We start from the raw sequence: 26,586 nt of genomic DNA on the forward strand, positions 1-26,586 counted from the left end.
GAATTCCTGTGTACCAAACACAGCTGCACCTTGCCTGTCTCAGGCAAGCAGCTGGTACGGTGCAGGTGCCAATGTCCTCACCCAGAATTCCTGCTGGGGACAGACACACAGGCACCTTAAATACACCCCGATGCCATGCAGCACGGCATGCACTACCCTGGATGTGCCTGGGGCCGTATCCAGCCCTGGCTGGTCACACCCCTACAGCAGGAGTTACTGCCATACCTGCCTCAGGATGCAAGGACAAACAAAGGTTACAAAGCTCTGGGCACAGGAGTCAATGCGTTATTTCTGAACAATTCACCATTCTGGTGAATGGCACCAGGATACAATAATGCATCACTATGTAATGGTAGCAGAGACCTCTAAACCTCCTTAGATGCTGCACTTCCCCTGCTAAAACATCCACTACATATTCACATTTCATATGCACTTCTCTTTCCGTGCACTTGAAATGACAATATGGAAATGAGAACCAACCTTTACAAAATGAAGGAAATACATACTCCCTTCAGTTTATCTACTAAATTTTGGTTTTCATTTACTGTTGTTATCCCAAACTGCTACACACTCCTGTGGAATCTCTGCAATCCATTATCACATCTTGCCAAGCACCAATTGATATAACACAATCTGCTCCAAATCTGGGGCATTTGCCGTTTTTCAAATGTGCTTCCCTAAAATGGGCATCTGCAGACTCTTAGGTTTTGCCCATTTTGTCAAGGATTTCACATAATTTTCCAGTAATGCAGTGCTTGGAATTCCTTATAGATTCAAAGCAGAGGTAAATGCCTTACTAACCACTAAGTATATGAGTGCAATGAGGACTGAATCCAGTGATGAATGTGGTGTTTTAAATCCAACAACAACAACCCAGACTGCCATGATCCTGCTGACTGCATGCTGCAACAAAGTCCCAAGATGCTGACTATAAGAAAAAACAGACAAACCACATTTATCTTTTCCCTGGATTCCCACCAGCCCCCAGAATGATAAACATGTTTTCACTCAGAATGATAAACATGTTTTCACTCACTTGTGGAGATATTCTTGCCCTTGCTGGTAGTCTTGGTTCTATTTTTTTATGTACTTCATTTTCTCCTACTTTTTCCATACACATAAACACTGATTAGAGTATTGTCTTTTATCTTATTTAACTTAACTGTCCTCTTACTTTCTCAAAAGAAGAGATTTTTAGTATGCACTCCTAACGAAATGCAGATTGAAGCAACCATTACACTTTGTGTGTTCAGCACATCAACAGAACTGCCACTGCAATCCTTCATAAAACACTGATAACTGCTGAAGATACATTTAACATTATAACCCACAAGACCTGCAAAAAAGAAAGCCTGAGTTCAAATAATGCCATGTGTCTAGTAAAATCTCAACAGACCCTCTGAATCAAGCCCTGATCCAAGCACAAGACCCTTGTCTCAGAAGGACATAAAAATCTCTACAGGTATGGCCAGGAGGGATGAGTGGAATCCATAAAAAATCCCTTATTCCATGCTCCCTGCAATTTTGGTTGCATTGCAATTTTTACTTATGCTGCTCCTCAACTTATGCTGTTTATTCAGCATAGAACAGAAATATCGTATTTTAATAACGCTTGTGAAAAGTATTTCTTATTAGAAGGCCAGAAACTTTTGTCATACTGTAGAAATAACTAAATTATTTTACACTACCACTCCAGTCAAAATGGCAAATGAGAGATAACTAAAGTCAGTGTGTGACTTCTGTTCCCTTATCACTTTTCAGAACTAAATTCTGGTGTTACCAACATTTACATACAACATTTTAATGGTCTTTTTAATGCAGCAGTTACAAGGTTCTAGTTCATATCACAAAATTAATTCTCTTTTGTTTCTTTGCAGTCTTTCCTTAATGTTTTCTCCGTAGTACTTCTTTGCAGGAAGGCAAAGCATTAACCATCCTGCCTGCTAGCAGAAAGCACCACAACGTATGACAGCACAGAACCTTGTCAGAAAGCTCTGTACCCAAATTATGTATTCAGCAGCCCTACAGGCCCCTCCACAGCTAACACAGTGACTTAAAATTTCTGCATCTGTATTGGTCTCTTGGCAATATAACACCTTCAGGAAAGAAAGTAAAATGGGAAGATTAAGCTAGGGATTTATTTGGCAGTTTCCTCTTTACTGCCGAAGTCCAGCTCACACTTAGAACCAAGGGGGAATTGTCATGATTATAACTCTTCCCTTCCCTTTGTCCTTTGACCATAATAAAATTTGCTTTATAGCTCTAGCTTAGCACTCCTTGAATACAAGCACACATGGATGTTTGCCTTGGTTTCCCAACATTCACCTGCGTTGGCACTGCACAAAACGCTGAGGCAGATTTACACAAATAAACTTCTATTTGCAGACAGTCCACTGATGATGATCTCTATAGACTCAAGCTGCCTTAGGGAGAAACAAAGGACAGAGAAAATCTGACAGTGGTCTGGGGGAATCCCTGATTCTTAGAATCACTTATGTTGGATACATCCAAAAATCTGACAGGCATAGGGGGACCTCTACCCAGTGGTCTGGGGGAATCCCTGATTCTTAGAATCACTTATGTTGGATACATCCTTTCTTCGAGTCCAGCTGCCAAGCCCACGAAAAGAAGCGGTGGGATGACCAAGGAGCCTTCTCCAGGTGCTCTCAACACTCTGTAAAGATAAGGCTCACAATTCGTGCCACGTTTCCCTTCTACTGCTGCCACCATTTCATCCTGGACCTACACAACCTCCCGTGAAGCGTGCAGCTTCCACCTGTGCTGGCACCAGCGCTGCTGGGAGCACAGCTGGACACCCCATTGCAAGTGCCGCACGCAGACTGCTACGGCTCACGCGCCGTTCGCTTTTACTACCGCTTAAGTACGATTGAAGCACAACTCGCTGCTTAATCACGGTACAAACGGGGGAGCGGCACGGGCAGGGGGCAGTAGCTGTGTGCGGCTGGTGCGGGCCGCTGGCAGCACCGCTCCGCCCGCCGCCCATGCGGGCCCCGCAGGCGGCACCGCCGGCACCGGCACCGGCACCGACCGCGCGCGGGAAACGCCAGCGCGCGCGCCCCGGCCCCGCCCCCCGCCTCGCCCCCAGCCAATGAGCGCACCCAGCGGGGAAGGGGCGGGACCACTGTGGTGACGTCACGGCACGTGACGCGCGGGAAAAGCTGCCTCCCGGGGAGCGGCGGGATCACGTGGGGGCGCAGCGCCGCGCCGCGGACCGTTCCATTACCCGCCCGATGGGGGGGCAGGAGGAAAGCGGGCGGAACCACAGCGCGAGCGGGGGGCGGGGCCAGCTCGGGGCGCTCCCGTGACGCGGCGCGGGGTGGCGGCGCGCGGCGGCAGCGGGAGCGGAGCGGGGCAGGGAAGGGAAGGGAAGGGAAGTGCCGAGCAGGAGCAGGAGCGGGAGCCGCAGCCCCCTCGTTTCACCGCATCGCCACCATGGGCCGGACGCTTACGACATTTACGTTCCCGCTCGCCGTCGTTTCCGTGGCGTGCTGCCTCTGCGGGCTGGCCGCGATCGCAACGGCGACCAACGGTGGGTGATCCGCGCCCTCCCCCCTCCTTTCCTGCCGGAGCTGCTGACGGGGCAGCCCCGCCCCGTGCCCGGCGCTGTGGGGAGCGAGGCGGGCTCCGCGCACCGAGCCCCGCGGGCTGTCCGCCGGTGCTCTCCTGCCGCCGGACCCTCCCAAGGCGGGAATGCCGCGGAGCCCGGGACCCCCCGGGGCCCGCCCTGCGCTCCCCCGGCCGCCGCCGCTTCCTGGGCGCAGTGGCCGCAGCCCGCCGAGCTTTGGAGCCGCTCTCCTGCTTGTGCCGGTCTGGGACCCGTTATCCCGTGTTATCCCCCCTTGGAGGGGGGAGCCGGTGCCGGGGAACCGTGCGCGGCTGCTCCGTGCGCCCTTGGAACGGGTCTGGCAGCGGGGGTGCCTGGGTGCAGCCGCGTCCTTCTGGCCCTGCTGCCGCGTGTTCCTTATCCCGGTGCGAGCCCCGTCGCTCGTCCCGCGGGTTTGCCCCCACTGCCCACGGCTCGGGCCCTGTGGGCTGTTTGCCCGAGTGTTGGCGGGGCCGGGAACCGCGAAACGTGACGCGAGCCCCAAAACGCGGAGACGGCAACAAAAACAGACAAAACACAAAGTTGTCTGGAGGCGCTTCGGTGTTCCCTGGCCGCGTTCCGCAGCGGCGCTGGCCGCACCGAGGGTGGCGCTGCCCGGTCCCCGCTGCTCCAGCCCGTAGGGATCTCCTCAGCCCGTAGGGATCTGCCCCGCCGGGGCTCGGCAAACGCTGCCCTGCGACAGGAGAGGGCACTGTTGGGCCGGCAGGCCAGACCCATCCAGTGGTTCCTGGTTTCCTCCTCCAGAGTGAGGGGAGTATCCGAATTTACCCTGTGCGAGAGCCAGTACAGCGGGTTTATCTTGGGAGCAAACGTCATCTTGGCTAGGCTGAAAAGCTGAGTTCATGGTATTAGAGTCTTTTTTTTTTCCTTCAGTGAAGATCAGGCTTCTGCTGATTTCCCATGTAAAAGATTCCACAGAGCCTTTCACAGCAGGAAGTGTCATTGGGATAACGTCTGAGACCCTGCCACAGACTGATGTTAACAGCTCATTGATAAAAAACATCTTCTCATCCTTTACTCTTGTAAATCTGATCCTTCCCCGTGTTAGTCTGGGAAGGCTGTTCTTGAAACTAAATTAGGCCCTACCACAGACTCTGAAGTTAACAGCTCATTGATAAAAACATCTCCTCATCCTTTACTCTTGTAAATCTGATCCTTCCCCGTGTTAGTCTGGGAAGGCTGTTCTTGAAACTAAATTAGAAGTCCTAGTGTGCCTGGTATGAGTTGGCTCTACCAGCTGTCTGCCTGTTTTAACAGATGTGCTGTGCTAAATTTTCCACATAGTAGTGAGGAATCTACAAAAGTGAAGGTTATTCATTTGTCTGAGGCCATTATGTGTGCTGTGACCGTTCCTCAGATGTATATCCATCATAATTGGCTGATTCCCCCCCACCCCTCTGAAATCTGTTATTGGGAAACAGTCATAAAGCTCTTGAAGTGCTGTGAGTGCTGCCTTCCTGAAGGGAATAGGGCACCTCACTGGTGCAAACCCACAAAGGTCTTTTCATATCTTCTTGTGTGAAAGGAAAGAAATAGTGCCGGCCTTTCTGACCCGATCCTGCCACAACCAAGAGAAAGGCCGTGTGGATTCAGGTTTACTTCAGATTGTCAGAATACTGAAGTTAGTTCATGTACTTGTAGTTGTTATTTGAGAGGTAAATGAGAGTGCTGCCTGCCAGAGATCTGCGGATAGCAGCATTCCTTTCGCAGAGAAAAGTGAAAGGTCACCCCTGGGTGCCTGGAGTGGGTGGATATGATGTGAAATGTGCTGGAGAGCATGCAGCAGAAGGAGTTGTGGGTTGTATGTGGGTTTGCTGACTATGATGGCTGTGTGAGTAAGTCTCAGTTAAAACTAATGTGGTAAAACTGTAGATTATGAGAAGATCTTACTTGATCCAGTTAGTGGATGTGTTGTGTTTTTAAGGTAACAATGTTTGACCTGAGATTGACGTAAAAAAGCAGCTGGACTGGTTAGATTGCTGGCTTCTGCTGTGATCAAAATACAAATAGATATTGACTTTTTTTCTGCTCTCCTTTTTATGCATGTGTACATGCATTTCTCCAGGTTCTTGTCTTTATTTCCCATACTTTGATTGCTTTCTACTGCATTTATAGCTGGCTGCTTTACCTAAAGCTCAGCTTCGGTCACAGCAGGGTTGGGAAGCAGTGCTCTGTACCTAGTGCTCTCCTGTATAAAGCATGCAGTTTCTGTTTGGACAGTAGGGTTCTTCTCATTCCAGTTTGCTTTGAGGAATCTGGAGTTGCCAGTTGAATGCTGGCTTGATTGGGCTGCCTGTGACAAGATTTTTCACGTATTCACTCATGCAACTTTTCATGTTAGTATGGTGGATTCAAAAGCTCAATAATTTCCATCTCAAACTACAGTAGAACTCAGTGCTGTATGAAATTCCTAAAGCTATGCCTGCTGATGTTGTTTTGTTGGGTTGTTTTTTAGTTCAATACTGTCATTAATCTCTCTAATGTAACTTTATTTTTTCATAGCTACCACAGTTTCTCCTTCTACCAGTGTTACTGCATCCAATGTCACTGTAACACCTACTTCCAATGCCACTGTAACACCCACCAATGCCACCACAGCGTCTTCCAATGTGACCACAGCATCTTCCAATGTGACCACGGCGTCTTCCAATGCTACCACAGCCAGTTCTGCCACCACACCTCATACTCCTATAGGTAATACAGAGGCACTGAACTCAGAATGGCAGGAAACTGGGAACTGGTGAATAACACAAAAGATGGGCGCCTTCCAAAGTTCACTGTAGTAGCTTGGCTACTAAAAATCTGATGTGCAGAATGCATAAAAGGTTCCAAGGTTTGGAAGAAGTGGATTTTAGAAAACTCTTAGTTGTGTTGGCAGGAAGCATTTTCTGTGTTAAAAATTGGCTCAGTGGCAGTTGAATTAGTGATTGCCACGAATTATGAATTCTTAGGAGTTTGAGGTTTTTTGTTTGTTTGTTTTTTTTTTTCAAAAATTTCTCTGTCATTTCTCTACATCTCTGCCATCTCTTTTTTAAAAAGTCACCTAATCTTTAAAAACTTGCTGATCAAGGGAGCTGGGAGGTAACAAGTTGGTACTTGATTAGGCTCAGAACAGCCTAATGTTCCAACATCCTACATCCACAGTAGGATGGTTAGCTTTGAGTAAACCCACAGATGTTAACACCTGTCCCAGGCACATAGTGGAATACTGATTAATTTTTAGTAATACTAATCTTTATAAGAGGGCGAGAGGTCAGGGACCCAGCTTACATGGCTTGATTATGAAAGTTTTTAGGAGACAGTTTCATTTTAGGTGTGTGGTTTTATTCCAGTGATGGCATTCACACTTAGTGTTTTGAGGACAGGGGAAGAAAGCGTGTGTATCTCCTGTCTAGAGGTGTAAGATTAGGTACTTTTTTAGTACAATTAATACTAGCTGATTCTAATGAAAGTTCAATGAAAGTCCTTTGCCTTGATGCAGATTCTCAGTTGTCTTGAAGCAGATCTCTTGATTCTTGTTCAAATACCAGCATTCATATGAGTGCTTGAAAAAAAAGTCGTTTTGTCTGAACAAAGAATCACTGATCTGTGGAGAACCTTGAAGTATTTGGGTAACAGTAGTATGCAAGTTTGAAAATAATCCTTGTTGCAGAACCTTGGCTTAATGCCATGGAGTTCACCACCTAAATTGTGTGAGATACAGACTGAGGGCAAAGGTTATCCTTGTTAAAGCAAAACAGGAAAAATCATTTGTATAGGAACGTCAGCGCTCGCAAACTTTGCTGTGGAGTTTACGGTGTGTATGTACTGTCTTCTCTCAAACAGCCAACGTCACCAATGCAACTACTCACGCTCCTCCACCTAAAACCACCGTGACTCCAGCCACCACGACAGCCACGACTGCAGGTAACGCTACAACTGCCATAATTAAAGCATTAATTACTCCGAAATCCGTGCCGCTTTCAAAGGGTTGTCTTGAAAGACTCACCAAGTGACACCATTAAAGGGGTATTGGTGTGTCTGGTGTTGTCACTTCTAACTTTATGGCAAGTCTAATTTTGTTAAGGTGATCTATGCAAGTAGCAAGGTTATATAACCTGAGAAATAGAACTAATTGGGGAGATATAAAAAGTCAGAAACATGTTGGTCAAATGAGATTAGCTGGATGATTTTAATAGTGTGGTTGGAAGTCCCTTGTTAACTCCCCTGTCTTTGGGAGGTCATGCTTTGTTTTTGCAGCATAATAATGGGATGCTTGTTTTTTGTTTTTGTTAAATGAAATTGTTCTATGGTGATGGGAGTAAGCTGAAGTATTTTATTTCCAAGTCAGTCCTAAATATGCCATTTCATGAAAAGGTCTCACAAAGCAAAGCTCTTTAAAACTACCCATCAACAGATGGCTGTTATTTCCAGCTTTGTATTTGTGACTTCAGCTGTTTTTAAAGCCCAACACTCGGGGTGAAGTACAGTAGATGGAAGATAAAAATTTATGTTAAATTTAAGAAAAAAAAACTGGAGCAAGGAGCAACGACTGGGAAATATGTCTTGAATGTGGGCATATCAATAATATATTCTATGTAGAGGAGGAAGACTTTGGCTTTTGGAAGTACAAATAAAGTCCAGCTGGGTATTGCTCAGTTTTGAGGTCCAGAGCAGTTTGTCTATAAATAGCTCTATTTAATCAGAATTTCAATACCAGTAATCTAAATTCAGATGCTGGCGTGGCTTCACTTTTAATTATTTTTTGTTTTCTTATTGGCGTTTTGATTTTTTAAGGAATCCAGCACTAAAATCTGTAGAGCCGTTGTGAGCATTGCGCACTTACAGTTTCTAATTTGGTGTTTAACAGGTTCAAATACTACTGAGACTCCTGTACCTGTTCCACGCAAATCTACGTTTGATGCTGCGAGTTTCATAGGTGGAATTGTCCTTGTTCTGGGTCTGCAGGCTGTTATTTTCTTTCTGTACAAATTCTGCAGATCTAAAGACCGAAATTACCACACGCTTTAGGACCTGCCCCTTGGTAATGGACTAGTAGCCCAACACCTGTAGTTCACTGAACCAAAATATTTTCTGTTGCTCGTGGAAGACAGCAGTTCATAATATCCTTTAAATCTCTAAAAGAAGACTTCAAATGAATATTTTTGCAACATTATACTTGGCAAGAAGTGATACGAATCTCTTCAACAGGATTACTTGCAATATGCTGCATGGGTTCTAATGGCTGTTTTATTTTCCTTTAGCGGCTGCTGATGTGGGACTTTTCTTGATACGCCAAATGTAGAATGTTCAGAGATTCTTATTCAGTGACAACACTGTCCAGTAGACAATCTTAAAATTACTTATACTGAAGGCTAATATAAACAACATCTGATACAGTGTCCCTTCAGTTTTATCAAGATGTGAATTATTGGTGACTGATTTCAGGGAGTGAAATACCATTTGTAGTAGCTTATGGCTCTTACAGTGTGTTGCTAGAAAGATGGGCAAAAATGTAGAATTAGATAATGTCTTAACAGAATAGCATATCCCTATTTTTTTTTTTCCCACAAGAATAAAAGTTGCCTCATAAAATACTTCATTCCAAACAGAATTCCTATGCCATTTCCAATTAATGTTGAGGGTGGATGTAGGAATAATCCTTCAAATGGGGGAATAAATATTAGTGCCTTAAAAGACTAAATTTCAGTAGGCTGTAAGCATGTCCCAGCTATATCAAAGATAAATAAAACTTTTAAGTATTTACTTTACATAGGAATATAGAATACATGTGACTTGAGCATTCCAGTTTAAAGAGAAATTTCCCTAGAATAACTGTCCCTTAGTGATTTTGTTTCAGAGTGAGGAGTACGGTACAGCGATGTTCAGCCACAAACCGAAGCTTTGGCTTGTTTGCCTTTTGTTCTGGCCTGCAAAGACCAACCATAAAACTAGTGATATAATTCAGTTCACTCCCTGTATAAAAAGGCAGCAACTCGCATTTATACTTGAAATACTGATGTTTGGGAAATCCTGATGTTTTTGTTATTCAAACGGTTCTTAAAACTCCTTGCAATTAATTTCAGGAGATTGGGTTGTTGGTTTTTTTTTCTTTATTACCCACCTGTATGTCTGCTTGCTGAGGGAGGAGTTCAGGGTCATTCGGAGGATCTGCTGATTTGATCCTAGTCAGGATTGCTGTAATCCTGGGACCACAGGCTACACCTTTTTTCTGTCCCTTCTCCCCTTCCAGGCTTCAGGTTCGTGTCACCTGCAGTGAACTGGTTAAGGAAATCTATTCAGCCAAATAGTTCAGGGTTTTTTGGTTTTTTTTTCCCTTGGCTGGGTCAGCCATGTGTTCTGAGTATCAAAGGTACATCATCTCCAACGCAGACTGATTTGAGCACCTGTGAAAATAAACCCACAGGAAAAATGGAAGTAGAGATAAAATCAAGTAGTGGAGGTAGCGCATGACGCATAGCTTCTGATATATCCCCTGATCATCAGTTTTGGGATAATCTGTAGTACTGTCTTAGTAGCTCTGACTTGACTGGAATTTGGCACCCAATACAAAAATAGCATTGATAGCAGATAATAGTCACAGCAGTGGGACTTGAATTATGAAGCAAATTAAGTGCATTTCAGTTGGAAACTTGAGGTGTACAGTGTTGCTTTCTTGTGTTCTTCTAGTTTGAATGGCATTGTTTCTATTGTGCTGCATAGAAAACTCAAATTGCTACAGAGTGCGGAGGTTACTCACCAGTACTGTATCTTTGAGTTCATTAGCTTTTGGTTTTCTAAACAAAAATAAGACAATCAGCTCAGGTTTATGAAAACAGCAGTGAGCAGCCAGTTTTCAGCAACAGTATATGTGTGAGTTAGATGGTATATCCTTGGCCTTATTGTGAAATCACTTAAATCTGTCCTTTCCCTATCTAAGAACTATTTTACTACATTTATTTGTTAAAAAAAAATCCATGAGCTTGTATTCTGTGCTTTGAAGTGAACAAAATACTCTTTTGAAATATGACGGTTTGCCTTCAGCAAAGCAAACTATACCTAGTGTACAACTTTTGGCCTCAAAGGGCTCTTTTGGCAAACTTGCAGAAAAGTCCTACACTTCATAGCATGGAAAACATTGCCACAAAGAAGTTGCTCTCTAAAATGTTGCTGAAATGCTTATTCATGAGCTTTGCTGATCCTGATTTAGGTTGCTGATAAAGTATGCTGGTAAAGCAAACTAAAAATAATGTTTAAAGTGCCTTAAAATTGCTTACTTGTTTGCCTCAAATTTTGTTTTAAAGGGTAGAATGGATACCTTGCCTTAGTTACTAAATTTGTTGTGGTGCCAGCAATTGCTATTTTCCAAGACTTTAGGAAACCCAGGATCTCTGGCATGTAGAAATGCCTCTCTGAAAAACTCAAGTTTGTGCTGTATTTCCGGAAGGCCTGCACTACACACCTCTTGCTCATTAGCCTCGCCTGCAAGGTGTAATTCCACAGTCCAGAGCTGTGGCTTGAATTGTTTCCCTTTTTGTTGTCTGGGGGGAGGGGAGGCTGGGTTATACATCTTCACCATGTGCTTGGCTGCCTCGCTGTCAAAAGTAATTACTCCTTTGTGAAATGCAGTATCAGCTGATGTGTGCTGTGTACTAGCAAAAAACCTGAAGTAACAACTTGTAGTTTTTCTTGGCCTTGTGTTTTGAAGTGGAAGGTAGCTCATAGATCTGTAGTTGTACTTGCCCCTAAATCAGTTTTAGGCACTGAATCGTAGTGACTCTTCAAGTTATCTGGCTTTTTCTTGAAGCCAACTTGTGCAAATATCAAGCTGTTACCTTAAGAATGTTCTCTGCAAGTGTTGCTGTAAAAGTTTGTATCTTGTCTTCAGTGGAAGAAAACTGAAGCAGTTGTAATCGCAAAACCAAATTGATAAATAAAATTTGTTGAATGGAATTTTACCTGTGAACTTTCTTTAATGTGAGCAGTCCCCAAGAGGAATGTCTGCTTGGTGACTTGGAGATGAGCTGTTTCCCATGGGAATTGAGGAATACTAAGGGAAAGAGGAAGAATGCAAGGTTTGAAGAATTAGTTCCCCTAAAAACAGCATTAACTTTGTATTTAACAGTACTGATTCAGATTTAGAATTCTCTCAAAAAGAATTTTCATTCAGGTCATGTTTTTCCATGTTAACTGAATTCTGATTTCTGCTTGAAGCCAAAGAGGAGCAATGTGTGCACTAAGTGTTACACCTGTAATAACCTGTGCGGCTTAATACTCCTCTTTCTAAGCAAAGTTTGTAATACTGGATGTCAGGTGGAAGAGGGGCTGCTGTCTGTGTTTGCACAGAGGCTGTTAGAATTTTCATGAAAAAGCTCTTGCTCTGAGCCTTATTTATTTTCTGATTGCATAGAACCATTGAGTGTTTGCTATTGGCAGGCACTTTGAGGGTCATCTAGTTTCAATTCCCCTGCCCTGGGCAGGAGCACCTTCCACTAGACCAGGTTGCTCCAAGGCCAAGTTGGATGAAGCTTTAACAAAACTAGGGATGGGATATCTACTGCTGCTCTGGGCAACCTCTGGACTCACTCCTGCAGGTATGCAGAATGCAGTACTCAAGGTGGGTTCTCACAGGAGCAGGGTGGAGAGCAAGAATCACCTTCCATGACCTGCTGATCACACTTCCTTGATGCACCCCAGGACACAGTTGTCATTCAGGGATGTGAGTGCACATGCCAGCTCATGTTGGGCTTCTCATTGACCAGAACATCCAAGTCCTTCTGCTCAGGGCTGCTCTCAGTCCATTCACTGCCCAGCTGTATTTTTGTGATTCTGCTGACCCAGATGCAGGACCTTGCACTTGGCCGTGTTGAACATGACAAGGTTTGCACAGTCCCACCTCTGGAGCCTGCCAAGGTCCCTCTGGATGGCATCCCTTCCCTCCACTGCACCACGCAGCCTAGTGTCATTGGCAAACTTGGTGAGGGTCCCTTGATCCCAATGTCGGTGTCACCAACAAGGATGTTAAACAAAGCGCTGGTCCCAATACCGAGCCCTGAGGACACCACTCATCACTGGTCTCCCCTTGGACATGGAGCCATTGACTGCAGCTCTGAGTGTGGCCATTCAGCCAATTCCTTATCCACACAGTCGTCTGTCAAATTCATGTCTCTTCAGTTTAGAGACAAGGATGTCATGCAGGACAATGTCAAATACTTTGCACAGGTCAAGGTAAGTGATGTCTGTCACTCTTCCTTCACCACCAATGCTGTAAACCCCACTGTGGAAAGCCACCAGGTTGGTCTGGCATGATTTGTCCTTAATGAGGCTGTGTTGGCTGTCACTAATTGCCTCTTATTTTCCATGTGTCTTAGCACAGATTCTGGGAGGATTTGCTCCATCTTCTTGCCAGGCACCAAGGTGACACTGACCAGCCTGTAGTTCCTTGGGCCTTCCTTTTTTCTTTTTGTTTTTATAAATGGGGTTACATTTTGCCTTTTCCAGTCAGTGGGAACTAAACCTGGCTACCATGACTTCTCAAATATGATGGACAGCAGCTTCATCTGCCAGTTCCCTCAGTCCCCACATGCCAGGGAATTTATCAGTATGCTTGAGCAAGAGAAGAGAGGATGTGCAGTTCTGTGGTTGCTGACTGACTGAAATGATAACCAGCTCTGGGGGAAGAAACCTCAATTTCACATCATGACCTTGATGCTTATGTGGGTAGTGTATCAAGTATGAATGTGTACTGACATGACTCAGTTGTATATGATGAGAAATTGCAAAGAATATAGCTGTAGTTCTGGAAAGGCTGTATGGGAATGAAGGAAACCTCGAGCTTCCTGATGTTATTAACATTTCTATGCCTTCCGGAAAATCATCCATCTGCTGCACGCAGTTAAGGACTGAATTCAGTTTTTGTTACGATGCACCACTGAAAGTCTGTGTACAGTGGTTTATCCCTATAGTGCCAGTCTGTGTTACTGCTGCTCTTTGAAGACTATCTCCTGTAGGTATAATATTTTTTTTTAATAGTCTTTGAGTTTTGCTATATTGAGTAATACTTCAGGTGTTTTAACAAGCTGTGATTACTGAAGACAGCCCTTCCCTTTTTGCTACTGCAGTGGCATGTAAGTTCTTCATACTGATGCTATTGCTCTACTTCCAAATTGGCATTTGGTTTCTGGAGTGTGCTAAAATCACATTTGATGGCTTCTCTAGTGACAGCTGACCTTGGATAGTTATCATTCACCTTGTCCTTCATTTATTGCATACCTTAAAAAGATCTGATGTTATTTGATAGCTGATTCCACAGCATTCTGGGAATAAAGTTACTTGTTTCAATGTAGCAGCAAGCCTGCATGAATTAAAACTTGCTTCTGTAGTGGTGAAGGAAGTCAGCCCTATCCTAGGAATCCTGTATCTCTACGTACTGCAGCATTTCTAATGCAATTTTGGGGTCTTTTAATCAGTGTTTAACCAATGCAGTGCTGTTAAGTTTTGCCAGAATTTAATTCTAGGTCTTAGTTACTTATGAAATAGTGCTTAAGTGTTTGATTGTTTGTGTTCACAAGCATCCAGGCATGTGGATGATGCCAAGACACATAGATTAGTATTGTCACTGATCAGAAGCTGCAATACAATTTGATGCATCTCTGGAAGATACTCTGAGTCCTTTATTGACTAGACTATAAAAGCAAGCTTTTTTCAATGCAAGATAAATGCAGATATGAACATTTTCTGTTTTCTTTTTGGTAGTGTGGCATTGTGGAAGGAGCTGCACTTCTTCCCCTTTCTAGGTGGAGAGCAGAGAAGGTGCTGGGGCAGGTCAAGACAACACTTTTGATGAGTCATCTTTAAACAGACATGAAATGTTTAGTGTGCAGGCAGCAGCCTCTGGGGCTGAGAGCACTGCACTGGGCAGGATGTGGTAGGCAAGGGTTGCAATAGGAAAGCAGTTAAAAAAAAAAAACCAGAACACCAGACCATCAATGTTTTTCTGTAAGCACCAAGCTGTGTTTTGCACCACCATGTTCCAAGGCTACCATAATCAAAGGAAGCCTTTTAGTTTCAGCTGATGTCCTTGCCTTTCTGTACTGTGCTGCACTGTCTGTGAAGGGAGGACATGAAGTGCTGCTCCTGCTCAGGAGGGAGTTCTGTATCACCCAGTGCCTAAAATGGATTAGCAGGTCGAGTGAGTAGAGCTGGGATTGAACGCTGCATCCAGATGCATTGAAGTACATGTGCACAGCTCTGCAGTATTACTGCCTCTCTTTGATTTATGCCTGGGTTTTTCTTCCATGTTGTTAGTTCAGTGGCATTTTCTAAAATGACCTGGAATGATTATAAAATACATTTAGGTTTACTTCTGGACCAGTCTTTGTAGCTGTAGCTACGTGATTACAGTAGGAAGAGACTTTTCATTTAGGTGTAGTAATATCCTATGTGCTGTTCTCTCCTTCCATCTGCTAGGCACCTGGAAGCATAAGTAACATATAAAAAGTGTCATTAATCATGGTACAGTACTCAAAAAAATTACCCCTTAGACCATTGCTAACTAAATACCTCCTTCCTGCTCCCTTTCCTTAGTCAGTTTTTGGAACTTCTTTTCCCCATTTATTAACAATGCATATTGTCACCTTGCTCTTGAAGATAAATCTTCAAAGGGCTTTAACTTACTGTCCACATGAAACCTGCCTGGGTCTGTATACAAATCACAGCTTGCAGACTAGCAAAAAATCTGCTTATTCTGCAGCCATGTCAGCTGATTATCAATGCCATCCTTACTTACTGTCTTTGGTCTTAGAGTGTTTCCTCTTTTGTCATTGCTGCTTCTTAGGTCAAAATTAAAAGGATATTGCTGGTAATGCTGACAGCTTGTACCTGAGCTGCAAAACCTGAAGAGTTACTAACACAGAGTTAAAGTAGAGCTCAAGTAAATGCAAAAGCTGTTGTTTCTGTTCTCTAAGAAAAGTGTTAGGGTGGAGGGGGCAAAAAAACCCCAAACCCCAAGCTGTCAACATTCAGCATAGTGTATTTGAATAACATATTGCTTAGTCTGCAAAAACCAATTCATGGATGACCTTGACAGAAGGTAAGAAAAAAAAAATTTTGCAAATAGTTGCAACTACTCACAAAACCTGAAGTTTTCTGCAATTTTTACAGCTCACCACATACCTTTTCAGTTCATAGTAATGAATGTATCAGCATTCATTGCTGCAGCAAGAGACATCTCAGTGGAGCAGAAGATTCCTGCTGTCACAAATCTACTTTATTTTATGAGACTCTTTTCCCCACAACTATGTCTTTTCTGGTCCTGTTGAAAGCCAAGATTAAGAGGTATGGAGACATGTTAAAAGGTGGAGATCTGTTCCCAGTGACCCCAAATTTCCTAGTGAATTCCAGTCTTCAATTTAATTTCTGAAAAACTGAGATGCAGCCCCTTAATATCAACCCTTCAGCTACTAAGAAAAATCCCCACTGAGTCAAAGGCTTTGCTTGCTGTCAGCTTTTATGTGATTTAGCCCTGATTAATATCTGTGTGCAATGTGATGTGATTGTACTGCTCCTCACCCTGTGTTAGCATCTCCCACTAACTTTAGCTAGAAAGATGAGGGTGTTCTTGCAGCGTGTCTGTAATCCTGCACTTAATATGTTAATTGAGACACTTCTCAGATATGATCCAAGATGTTGGCTGTGGTTTGCTGCTCCTGGCATTATTTCAGGGTGCAGGCCCAAGGGACTCTGGCCTTCTGCTGAAGCAGCAGGAGAGCAGCTGGGCAGAGTGCAAACGAGCCAGCCTGGCCAGATGCATCAGGTGTCCACACATTCTGCAGCAGGGGCTTGAGAGGGCTGCCTACACAAACATCACATGTGAGAGCAGCTGGGCAGAGTGCACAATGAGCCAGTCTGGCCAGATGCATCAGGTGTCCACACATTCTGCAGCAGGGGCTTGAGAGGGCTGCCTACACAAACATCACATGAACCCAGGAAGAGCAGCGACACAAGAGGACAACAAGAGGAAGACGTGAAAGGAGAAAGACTGGAGAAAATACCTAGAGGATGCATCTCAGGCTGCTGATCAGGCTGTAGATTATTCTTACCAGCTGGCTGAAGTCTTAGTCCACCTGGGCAGTTCCTGAAGTTGACATGATCTGTTTCAAAAACCTTTGCCTTTACAGTCACAACACAGCTATTGCACATAAGAGCTGCCATCCTTATATAGATAGATCTGGCCAAGTACTATAGCTCTGAAGTCAGCTCAGTAGCACAGTGCAATCAATTTAACACAAAAGACAAACCTTTACATGATGCAAGTCTGGATTACCTCATCAGAAGTGCTAGTGTTAATGCTTAAAAAAATAGCCATTCAATCTTAACTTTTTATCTCGAAAATTACTTCTTTTACTGTTTTTACTGTGGGACAACAGCTGGGCAAACTTCCTTCTACCTTTTTGAAACGGAAAGAAATCAAAACTTCACAGTATCAATTAAATATGAGACATAGGAATAAAAATATCACAGGTGAAAAGGTAGCTACAATACATTGCGGGATTTTGATGCATTTCAGGCTATGTGCCTAGAGTTTGATGGCACTCCTGTGTTGAGCACAGAGAAATCCAAGCTCCTCAGACAATTTTTCCAGCTCTGCATCATCCTTAACAATAGTAACTCACTGCAGGAGAAAAAATCTCCTATCATAGCTGCTCTTCTTGTCCTCAGTGACATCAATGTGACTTACAAGTTTTGCACCAACTTTTCCCCTGAGCTTGATTGGCTCAAAGCCAGTGAAGCCAAGTATATTTGTGCATTAAGTAAAGGTATCTCCCATTTTTTGATTTCCCCAGATTTGCTTAATCTGAACACTACTGAAGCCTGATTTCCTACCACTTGGGGTCCTTTGTCTCCCAACTGCCTCCCCCACTAAATACACCTCTCCTTTTATTTCCTATGATATCCCTACAAAGCAAAAGACCTTGCTTTGTGTCTTGTCTTCAGCAGTGTGCTAATGAGCATTTCTCAGTTTCCTGCAGCAGGAACAGCTAACATTTTCCTGCAGGAGGAAACTGTAATTAAATTTGTTGTACTTTATCCTCTTTATAGCATAGAAATGGACCTTGAAAGATCATTGGAGTTTTTTTCTGTGTACTTAACTTACTAGGAATTTGGGTATTGTCCATCAATTTTTCTGCATGCATTTGTCAGACTGACAGTAGGATTTTAATAACACAGAAAAAAAAGCAGAAACTTCAGACAAGTAGGGGTAGGAATCCCTAAACAAGCTTTAAAAACTATATCAATTACATAAGCATTACCTTTAAAAGATACATAATAAACAGCTGAGAAGAAAGATTTCTATTAAAAGGTATAAATTCTAGGTTAATTCAGTCAAGGGCTAGAATGCTCTCACTGCTGTCTTGAAAGCCTCTAAAAAACTCCTGCAGTCATAGGCATCTATCTAACTGAATTGCAAGGATGCAGTCCTGTTTGACTGCCCCACATGGTTTCTAAGTAAGCTGTTCCAAGAACAGCACCACTATTGAAGCCTGATTTCCTACCACTTCGGATCCTTTGTCTCCCAACTGCCTCCCCCACTAAATGCACCTCTCCTTTTATTTCCCATGATATCCCTACAAAGCAAAAGACAACACAAATTATGGTTTAAACTTATTAACTGGGTGTGTTGTGCTGCTTCAGCAGCTGTGGTGTCAGAAAGCGTAGATATGGCTTTTGAGCTATCTGACTTGTCCTGAAGGCTGGTTTTGGTCTTTCTCCTCTACCTAAATGCTTTCATTACAGAACAGGTTGTCTCCTCTTTTATGTTTGGTTTAAGTTGTCCATTCTTCCAAAGGTTAAAGAGGTGTTCAGAGACGTGGACACATAACTCACAGCCTGACTTTACCTGCAGTCACATTCCTCTGGGAAACCGCAGCTTCCAGATCATCAGCTTGACATTGCAGTTCATCAACCTGTCTCCTGTTTTCAACTGCACTCTTGGGTTAACTGACTCTGTGTCTTAAAGGTGGTAAAAGGATTAATGGCAGCAACAAAAATTCATCATCTGATAGCTCTGCCTCAAAGCAGGGGCCTAGATTGAAAGGGAAGGATGTTGCCTTGTGCACTCAAGTGAATGAGTTCTCTCTGGTTGAAATAATCCATAATTACAGCTTTGCTAAACATACCTATAATCCCTCTGAATGCAAAATACAGCATGAATAGTGCAAATTGGCATTCTCATTGTTTAATAGGACATCTGGGTTTCAGGTATTGCTGGAGGAAGATAAAAGCAATAAAGAGGCCTTTTTCTCACTGTACTCTGCAGGTTACCCTAATTAGACAAGGGCCTACATCAATTTTCAGGGCAAAGATGTCTGGACAAAAACAGCACCTCTTCCCTCACCTCTCACATAGACTGTAATTTGCTAAGTAAACTTATATTTGACATTTGTTAGTGTTAATGACCACATAGGTGCTAGGACTGTTGTGTGGCAATAAAAGAATGAGCACTGTAGTTACCCTTTTCTGTTCTGCTCTCCTCAAAGGCTGATACAGATGTTGACATCTCTGATCTCTTGAAGGGTTATTTTTTAAACAAAGCAAAACAGTTCAGGGCCCCATCAAAGGCAGACACCTATGCAATCAGTGGCCTCATGTGTCTGCACCAACTGCTGTGGCTGTGTAAAAGTCTCTCATATGATTTTGTTTAGAAAACATGCCAGAAGCCTGAGAAATTATTTCCAGCAGAATGGCATTTGTCATCCTGACTCTGGAAAACAAACAATTCGTGCTTTCACCTTGATGCTGAAAAAGATTGAAGACAGAATATGTTTTGCTCAGTTTAGGGGAGAGACATTCAGATACACTTAGAAAGCTTTTTTCTCAATAGACCAAGAAAGCAAGGGTAAGGAGGCTTTTGAGGCAGCAAAATTGTCAGTAGATGGATTCTTCCAGTTAAAGTGCAATCAAGTAGTTTCCAAACAGTATTTTTTTTTCTGCAGGCTATACTACAAAAGAAGCACTGCACATTTCACTGCCAAGAGCCTACTCTACCAACTAAACACAGAGATTGTGCTAAACACAGAGATTGTATTTACTTGGCCAAAACAGTTTTTAACTTGAGGCACTTAAAGCTCTACAGCACCTTTCACATGGAGAAATCTTAAGAGTGGATCTGCACTAAATCAAGGATTAGCAAATATGCACTAAGATTTAGACTCAATACATCAGCTCAGTACAATGGCATCAGTTTAATGAAAAATAATGCCATTTTTGAGGTCTGGCTGGATTAAAGCAGTTCCCTTCCCAGTACATTCATTTGGTAGTCCAGAGTTTGGGGGAACAGTGTTGTAATGTGTGACAGTGTGGAACAATGTGGAACAGAGGTAAGGGCAGAGAGTTCATGTCCAGTGCAGAGTAGATAAAGCCAAAGGACAGCAGTCTGTCAGCTCTGCAGCACTGGTGTCACAGCCCTGCCTGGAAAATGTCCCAGGCACTGCAGACCAGGAGCATGGCCCCAGCAGGGAGGCGGTGTCCAAGCGAGGCTCCAAAGTTCCTTGTTTAGCCTGGTGATGAGAATGACCATTATGGCAGAGGGCTGGGGCACATCCAAATCCCCCAGATCCACCAAACCCAGCCAGCTGCTGCTTTAGCTACACCACCCTCAGTCTCCCCAGGGCTGCCAGCATGTTCTGTCTGACACGGGACACCCATTCCCTCTGCACCAGCACCTCACACAAATTATTAGGCAGGTTAGCTCTCAAGTATGGAGGATACTGCTCATTTTCTAGAGCAAGGATACTGACCCAGGGTCAACAGGATGGTCCTCATAAGTGGCAGAAAGACAATCATAGAATCATAAAATATTGATTAGCAGAGTTGGAAGGGACCCATCAGTTTCCTCGAGTCCAACTCCTGGCTCTGCACAGAACCATCCCCAAGAGTCACACCCTGTGCCCGAGAGCATTGTCCAAACACTTCTTGAACCCTGTCAGGCTTGGTGCTGTGACACTTCCCTGGGCAGCCCGTACCAGTGCCAAACCACTCTCTGGGTGAAGAACCTTTTGCTGATATCCAACCTGAACCTCCTCTGACACAACTTCAGGCCATTCCTTCAGGCCCTGTTATTGGTCACCAGAAAGAAGAAATCAGTGCCTGCTGCTCCTCTTCCCCTCATGAGGAAGTTGTGACTGCAAAGAGGTCTCCCTGCAGCCTCTTCTTCTCCAGGCTGACCAGACCAAGCGACCTCAGCTGCTCCTCATACGGCTTCCTCTCAAGGCCCTTCATCTTTGTAGCTTCCTTTGGACGCCCTGTAACAGCTCAACATCTTTCTTATATTGTGGCACCCAGAACTGCCCCCAGCACTCGAGGTGAGGCTGCCTGAGTGCAGAGCAGAGCAGAGCAGCACAACTCCCTCTCTTGCCTGGCTGGTGACACTGAGCCTGATGGACCAGGTGCCACCAGCAAGTGGCCCATGACCCTAAAGCCCCCAGCAGGCAGGAGCTGGCACAATGCCAAGGCTCCTTGTGCCGGATGTATCCAGCACACTTAGGTGGCTCTGAAGTTCAGACACTTGAAGGGTCACACTCAGATATGAGCTCAGACAGTGTTAAAACTTGAGTCATCTCTTCAAATGCCAATATTTCCTTTTTTCAGCTCAGCATTATGAGTGTATCTGCTGCATTTTTTTCTTGTCCCCTTTTTTGTCGAAGACAATATGTTTTAGAAGGTTTTTCAGCTTACGTCAAAGAGGCATTTCAGTCTCTGCTGTTTTTCTGCTCTTCAAACAGCTTCTCCATGTTTTTAGCTTTCATTGCACAGATTACTTGTCTCTTGGAAGTTCTTGGCTGTTTGTAACTTCCTCTATACTGCTTCCAACAGCTTTTGTTTCTAAAACATGCAATTATAAACACTTCAGAGTTAATTACTTTATCCCAGTTCCCACACCCATCTTTTTTATTTCCTTTTAAATCCCGATGATCAATCCTCAGATGTCATGCCCAGCTGAGCTGAATGAAGAGAGACCCAGTCCCACATTGTCTTCATTGGTACTGAAGATAATGAATTGTTGGTAAACAAATCTGAATTATCCTAATATCTAAAAAACCCACTCAGATCTAAACCCAAAATAAAATCTGGGTTGTGAAAACGGGGAGAAAAAGGGAAGGGTAGGGTGAGTTAGAAAGAGAATGCTGTATTTATATCATTGCTTGTTAGAGAGAGAAGCCTCAAAACAACTTTCATGTGGAGAACTCATTCAATTGCAAATATAAAGTTCAGTTGCTTCCAGTTTCCTCATTCTGTTGTAATTTGCTTTCTGCAACCAGTCTCAGTTCTGCATCAGAAACTTGTTTTTAAAACAATGTATAAAAAAGGAAAGAGGGGAAAAATGTGCACAGCTTTTTCAAACATTGGTGTTTGTACATAGTTTGTAGAGGCAGACAGTATGGCTACGTGTTAGAATCTGCACTTCAATCAAATGCAATGGCATCATAAGCCACCCATATCAGGACAAACCCTCCTGTACAGGCAAGGTTGGAAGCTTGCTGTTGGTAAATTCCATCATCATAATGGTAAAAAAGGAATTAGGAAGAAAGGAAAGAATCAGAAGCTGATGTTAAGAAACCAAAAGAAAATAAAACTAACAAAAACTGCTGCTAGAAAGATGATGGATGAAGCGGGTCTTCTGGAAGTAAATTGACAGCTTGTCAGTGAAGAAAAGCAATTTATTAATTTTACTCTGCTGAAAAATCTAAGCATGTAGAATTTAAAGCAGCCACAGCCCAAACATTTTTCACTGGGGAGCTCTCTCAGCCTTACTGAGGTTGGAGTTTCATAGCCTGATAAGCTCAGAATGGCACAATCGATCTGCCAGATGTGAATTTTTAATATCACCTTTACCTTCATTGCCTTTGTACTGAAATGAGTAAATTGGTTTGGCTAATCCATGTTTCCCAAAAAGGCATTTGTTTTCGATGATACTCTGTTAGCCATATTGTCATTGCTTAATCACATTTTGAAAACATTGTTTCTAATTTCCCCTTTTTCAATTTTTCTGGCCTCAACTTTGAAGCTTCACCTTTCCCTAAGTACTTTTTAATGTCTCATCTTCTCTCCCAACATAATTATCTGTAGATTGCAGGCATGTCACTCTTCTTTCAGATAAGCGAAACAGATTGAGCCCTCTGCTAGAAAGCATTTCCTGCAGCCCTCAAATAATTTTTGGAACTCTTCGCTGTACTCCCTCATTATTTTTCTCATCTGTTTTACGTAGTACACTCTGGAACTGGCAGCAGTATTTCTGTGTTGTACAGAGCTACAAACTCTTTGCATTGCTCTCCTTTTTATAAACTACGAGGTTGCAGCATCCATCTTTTCCAGTGCCACGCTGCACAGCCAGTCACCTGTCTGTTAAATTCCCTGTCCTGTCCAGGGATGCAGTCACCCAGCTCTGCACAAGTCCTGCTTTCTTCTTGTTCTTCATCTAAGCAGGCACTGAAATACCTCTCAGAGGGAGCAGCAAGTTACTGAGTTACCTGTGTGATTCTGTCCTCCTGCTCTGCCCACATCATTATTCACTGTATGTGCCTTGTAAAATTCACTAACATTCCTCCCCAAATATGTCATTGGTTATTTTTATAATCTATAATTTTATATGTATTTCCAAGCCACTGACAAAAATGTATACTGATAGCTCTGCTACCAGCCCTTGTAGAAACCCATCAGAAACCAACTAAATTAAATGAAAATGCTGCATTTATATATGTCAAAAAAATCTAGCTCTCAATCCATTTAACATTTTTATTGATATGGTGTAATGCTGAAATTTAAAATACAAAATTTATGTGCAGCTAACCCACACAGCCCTTCCAAATATATATTACATTTCAAGCATAGTGTTTATCTATCTAACTGGTAATTTTATCAGCGGAATGAAATGAGCTTGGTTTGACAAGACTTATTTTCCGTACAGAAATGTTGCCTGGCATTAAGTATATTGCAAGTGAAGGGTGTGCTTTTCAGTCTGGCTTTGAGGAATGGGGCATTTCAGCGTGTGCAGCCATGTGTAGAAGTGAAAGGCAGCTTGCTGGCATAGTGATAGATCCATGAAGGTGTTCAGATTGAAAAAAAAACCCAACCAAAAAATCATGTAATTAATTTATTCTGGTTTTAATGACAATGTCCTGAATGTTCCCTTGAAATCTAACGATTGGGTAGGAGACTAATAACCTCAAGATCTGTAATTATTTATTTTTTTAATCAGTGGAATAAAATATTAGCAGTGTGTTTTGCACTACTAAAACATACATCCAGCTCTGTTGATGACAGATGTAAATGTAATGCCTGTAGGTGTCATTTTGGTATGGGACTCAAACTTCTTCCAAGATGCTACAGTTTTTTCCTTAGTTTTCTCTGCCTGGGATGGTGAGAACCCCAGACAAATACATTGTTTCAATGCCATAAAATGCACATCCAGCTCCAGTTACTGTATTGTGTAGTTTGTTTTTAATCCATTTCTCTCACAGAATAACAGCAGGCAAATTGCTCATTAAAGCAAGTGAGATGGAGAGGAGAATTCAGACACCAGTTTACAATTGCCATTTCTTTAGCTTGACAGTGTCTGCTTGAGATTTTGCAAGAGCTTTCCCTACAGACATGAGCTGCCTCTCAGATGAAGCAGCATTCAGACACTCTTTTTTGTAAAAAAAGAAATTTCCTGTAAATAGAAAGCACATAACAGAAACAATATGAGAGCAGTCATTTTCTCTCTTTTTTAGAGGAGTGAGTTTCTGGAAAGGTAAATCTATCAGAGAGTTTTGAGTAAACTGGGATTGAATTGTTCCTATCCTCTAACAAAAGCTGGACCTTTGATAAAGCAGAGATGGGAAGAGGATGGACAAGAGGGGTCCCCTAAAGGGGAAAATGTAGGATGATGTTTCCTATGGGTACAACTGCACATCTGTAATTATATTTACATTTCAGCAATTCAAATTCTTGTGTGCAAATAAGCTCAGAGAAATGAAAAACTTGATCTCTCCTGCATTAGAAGGACTTGTCCATCTACTAATCTGTTTATCCATTCATTGTCTCTAAGGCAAAAATGCGTGTAATGAAGCTTGTTTTCCTTCCAGGCAAGGTCCTTTTGTTTCTTTTAAACACAAACATAAATGTGTGTATATATGCATCTTACTATGTCAGGCACAGATTCAGCAGACCTCTCTCCTTTCCCAGCCATTTGAAGTGGAAAAAGAAGGGTCCAGGATCCTCTGCACTTGGAGTGGGGGACAGTGAAATACAAATTCCTAGATCTTTGGGACCATTCCAAAGTCAAACACAAGAAACTCTGCCAGAGTGAGGTGAACTAGTTTCTAATTTTAAAAAAGCCAAATTCTCCCAATAATTTTTCTCAGTTTCAGACTTTCCTTTTAAATCCTGTGAATATGACTCTCATTTCTTATTTAAATCCACCAGTTTACAGTAATTCAATCAATTTTTGCCTGAGCTATTTAGTAAAATATTCTGATGATTTAGCATCTCCCTGATACAGCTGAACTAAGTCTATGCACATCCATTTTATTAGGGTTTAAAATTACAAGAACACAAAACCCATTTTTTTTCACCCTTTTAAAGTTAACAAATATGATCCATTCTGCTTTCCTTAGTTTGACATGTGCAGCTAATTAGCCACTATAACAATCAATAGCCTGTTTGCCCAATCCTAATCATCTTCATTTACAGCACTGAGTCACTTTTCTTTCCATCCATCTTCACTTCAGTTTAAATTAGTAAATTTTGTCCTTAATCTTGTATTTCTTTAATTAAAATTATAAACCTCATGCTGTGTTCTGCTTCATTTAAGCAGATACCAATTTAAAAAAGAAAACAAATGCCACCACTTCCATAACAACAATCTAGTTCATTTTCACTTCATGTCTGCCTGTCTTTCCTTTCATACCTTCTGGTCACTTATGAAATAGTAAATTGTGATGCAGTGTCACAATTCATCTTCTGAGTCAATGACAGAATTAGGAATACTATAGGCTACACATACTTCCCAAACTCTTGTTTCAAGCAAGCATCAGAGATTTGTTTCACATTCATTCCATTTGAAGACCACCATTATACCCATAAGACAGTGGGGAAAAAATTTAGACTTTCTACCTAAAATCTGCAGTTACCAAGATCTCCTATAGGTTCACCATTATTCCATGGTTCCCTCCAACCTGACCACGAGTTTTGCAAAAAACTAGACATGGTAACAGATGAAATGGTAAGGAAGTATCTTCTCAGCATCTCTGAGCTTAGCAGGGAGCTGTGCCTTCAGAGGGTTTTGCTTCCAACAGTTCAGAGCCTTTAGCTTACACACCAGCTTGCTAAGCCTGGTATTTTCATCCTGCACGAGCTGCAGCTGTTCCTGCTAAAGAAGACATTGTTAAGAGTAGACCCAAAAGTATTATTTCCCCAGGAAGCAACGTGGTTTGGAAGTAAATACAATTGCAAAAGCATGCAACTCTTTATATCACTTTTTAACTTTTAAACGCTCAAACTTTGCAGTACAAAGCAATGCAGCCTTGGCAATAAATTTCTATTATTGCATCTCTGGGGAAACAGGAAATGTGAATGGGAAAAAATTGAAGAAATTTAATCCCAAAAAGAACCCCTCCAAAATGAAGCCCTCTTAATGGTAATGAACACTATTATGCCAAATGGGGATTCAGGTTCACACTATATTCATATACTTGGTTGACCCTAATTACAGTGTCCTCAGTGAAAAACAAAATTAGTGGATTCATGAAAAGTATAATCACCAGGTTTTCTTCTTCATTGTTCCAAACAGACTTGCCCAGAGAAGCTGTGGATGCCTCATCCCTGGCAGTCCTCAAGGCCAGGTTGGATGAGGTCTTGAGCAACCTGGTCTAGTGGAGGGTGTCCCCCCCCCACGGCAGGGGGGTTTGGGACTAGATGGTGTTTGAGGTCCCTTCCAACCC

General features: G+C 42.9%; 1 protein-coding gene across 1 annotated transcript; it reads left to right on the forward strand.

The window, feature by feature from the left end:
• Window positions 1-3,348: 3,348 nt before the first annotated feature.
• On the forward strand, window positions 3,349-11,557 carry CD164 (CD164 molecule). The gene is made up of 4 exons (XM_041414878.1): window positions 3,349-3,550; window positions 6,128-6,319; window positions 7,451-7,531; window positions 8,475-11,557. The coding sequence occupies exons 1-4, from the start codon at window positions 3,454-3,456 to the stop codon at window positions 8,633-8,635; spliced, it is 531 nt and encodes a 176-aa protein (XP_041270812.1). The 5' UTR covers window positions 3,349-3,453; the 3' UTR covers window positions 8,636-11,557.
• Window positions 11,558-26,586: the final 15,029 nt, after the last annotated feature.

Source organism: Onychostruthus taczanowskii, unplaced genomic scaffold (genome assembly GCF_017590055.1).
Source record: "Onychostruthus taczanowskii isolate IOZ18803 unplaced genomic scaffold, ASM1759005v1 scaffold48, whole genome shotgun sequence".
NCBI classification, from domain to species: domain Eukaryota; kingdom Metazoa; phylum Chordata; class Aves; order Passeriformes; family Passeridae; genus Onychostruthus; species Onychostruthus taczanowskii.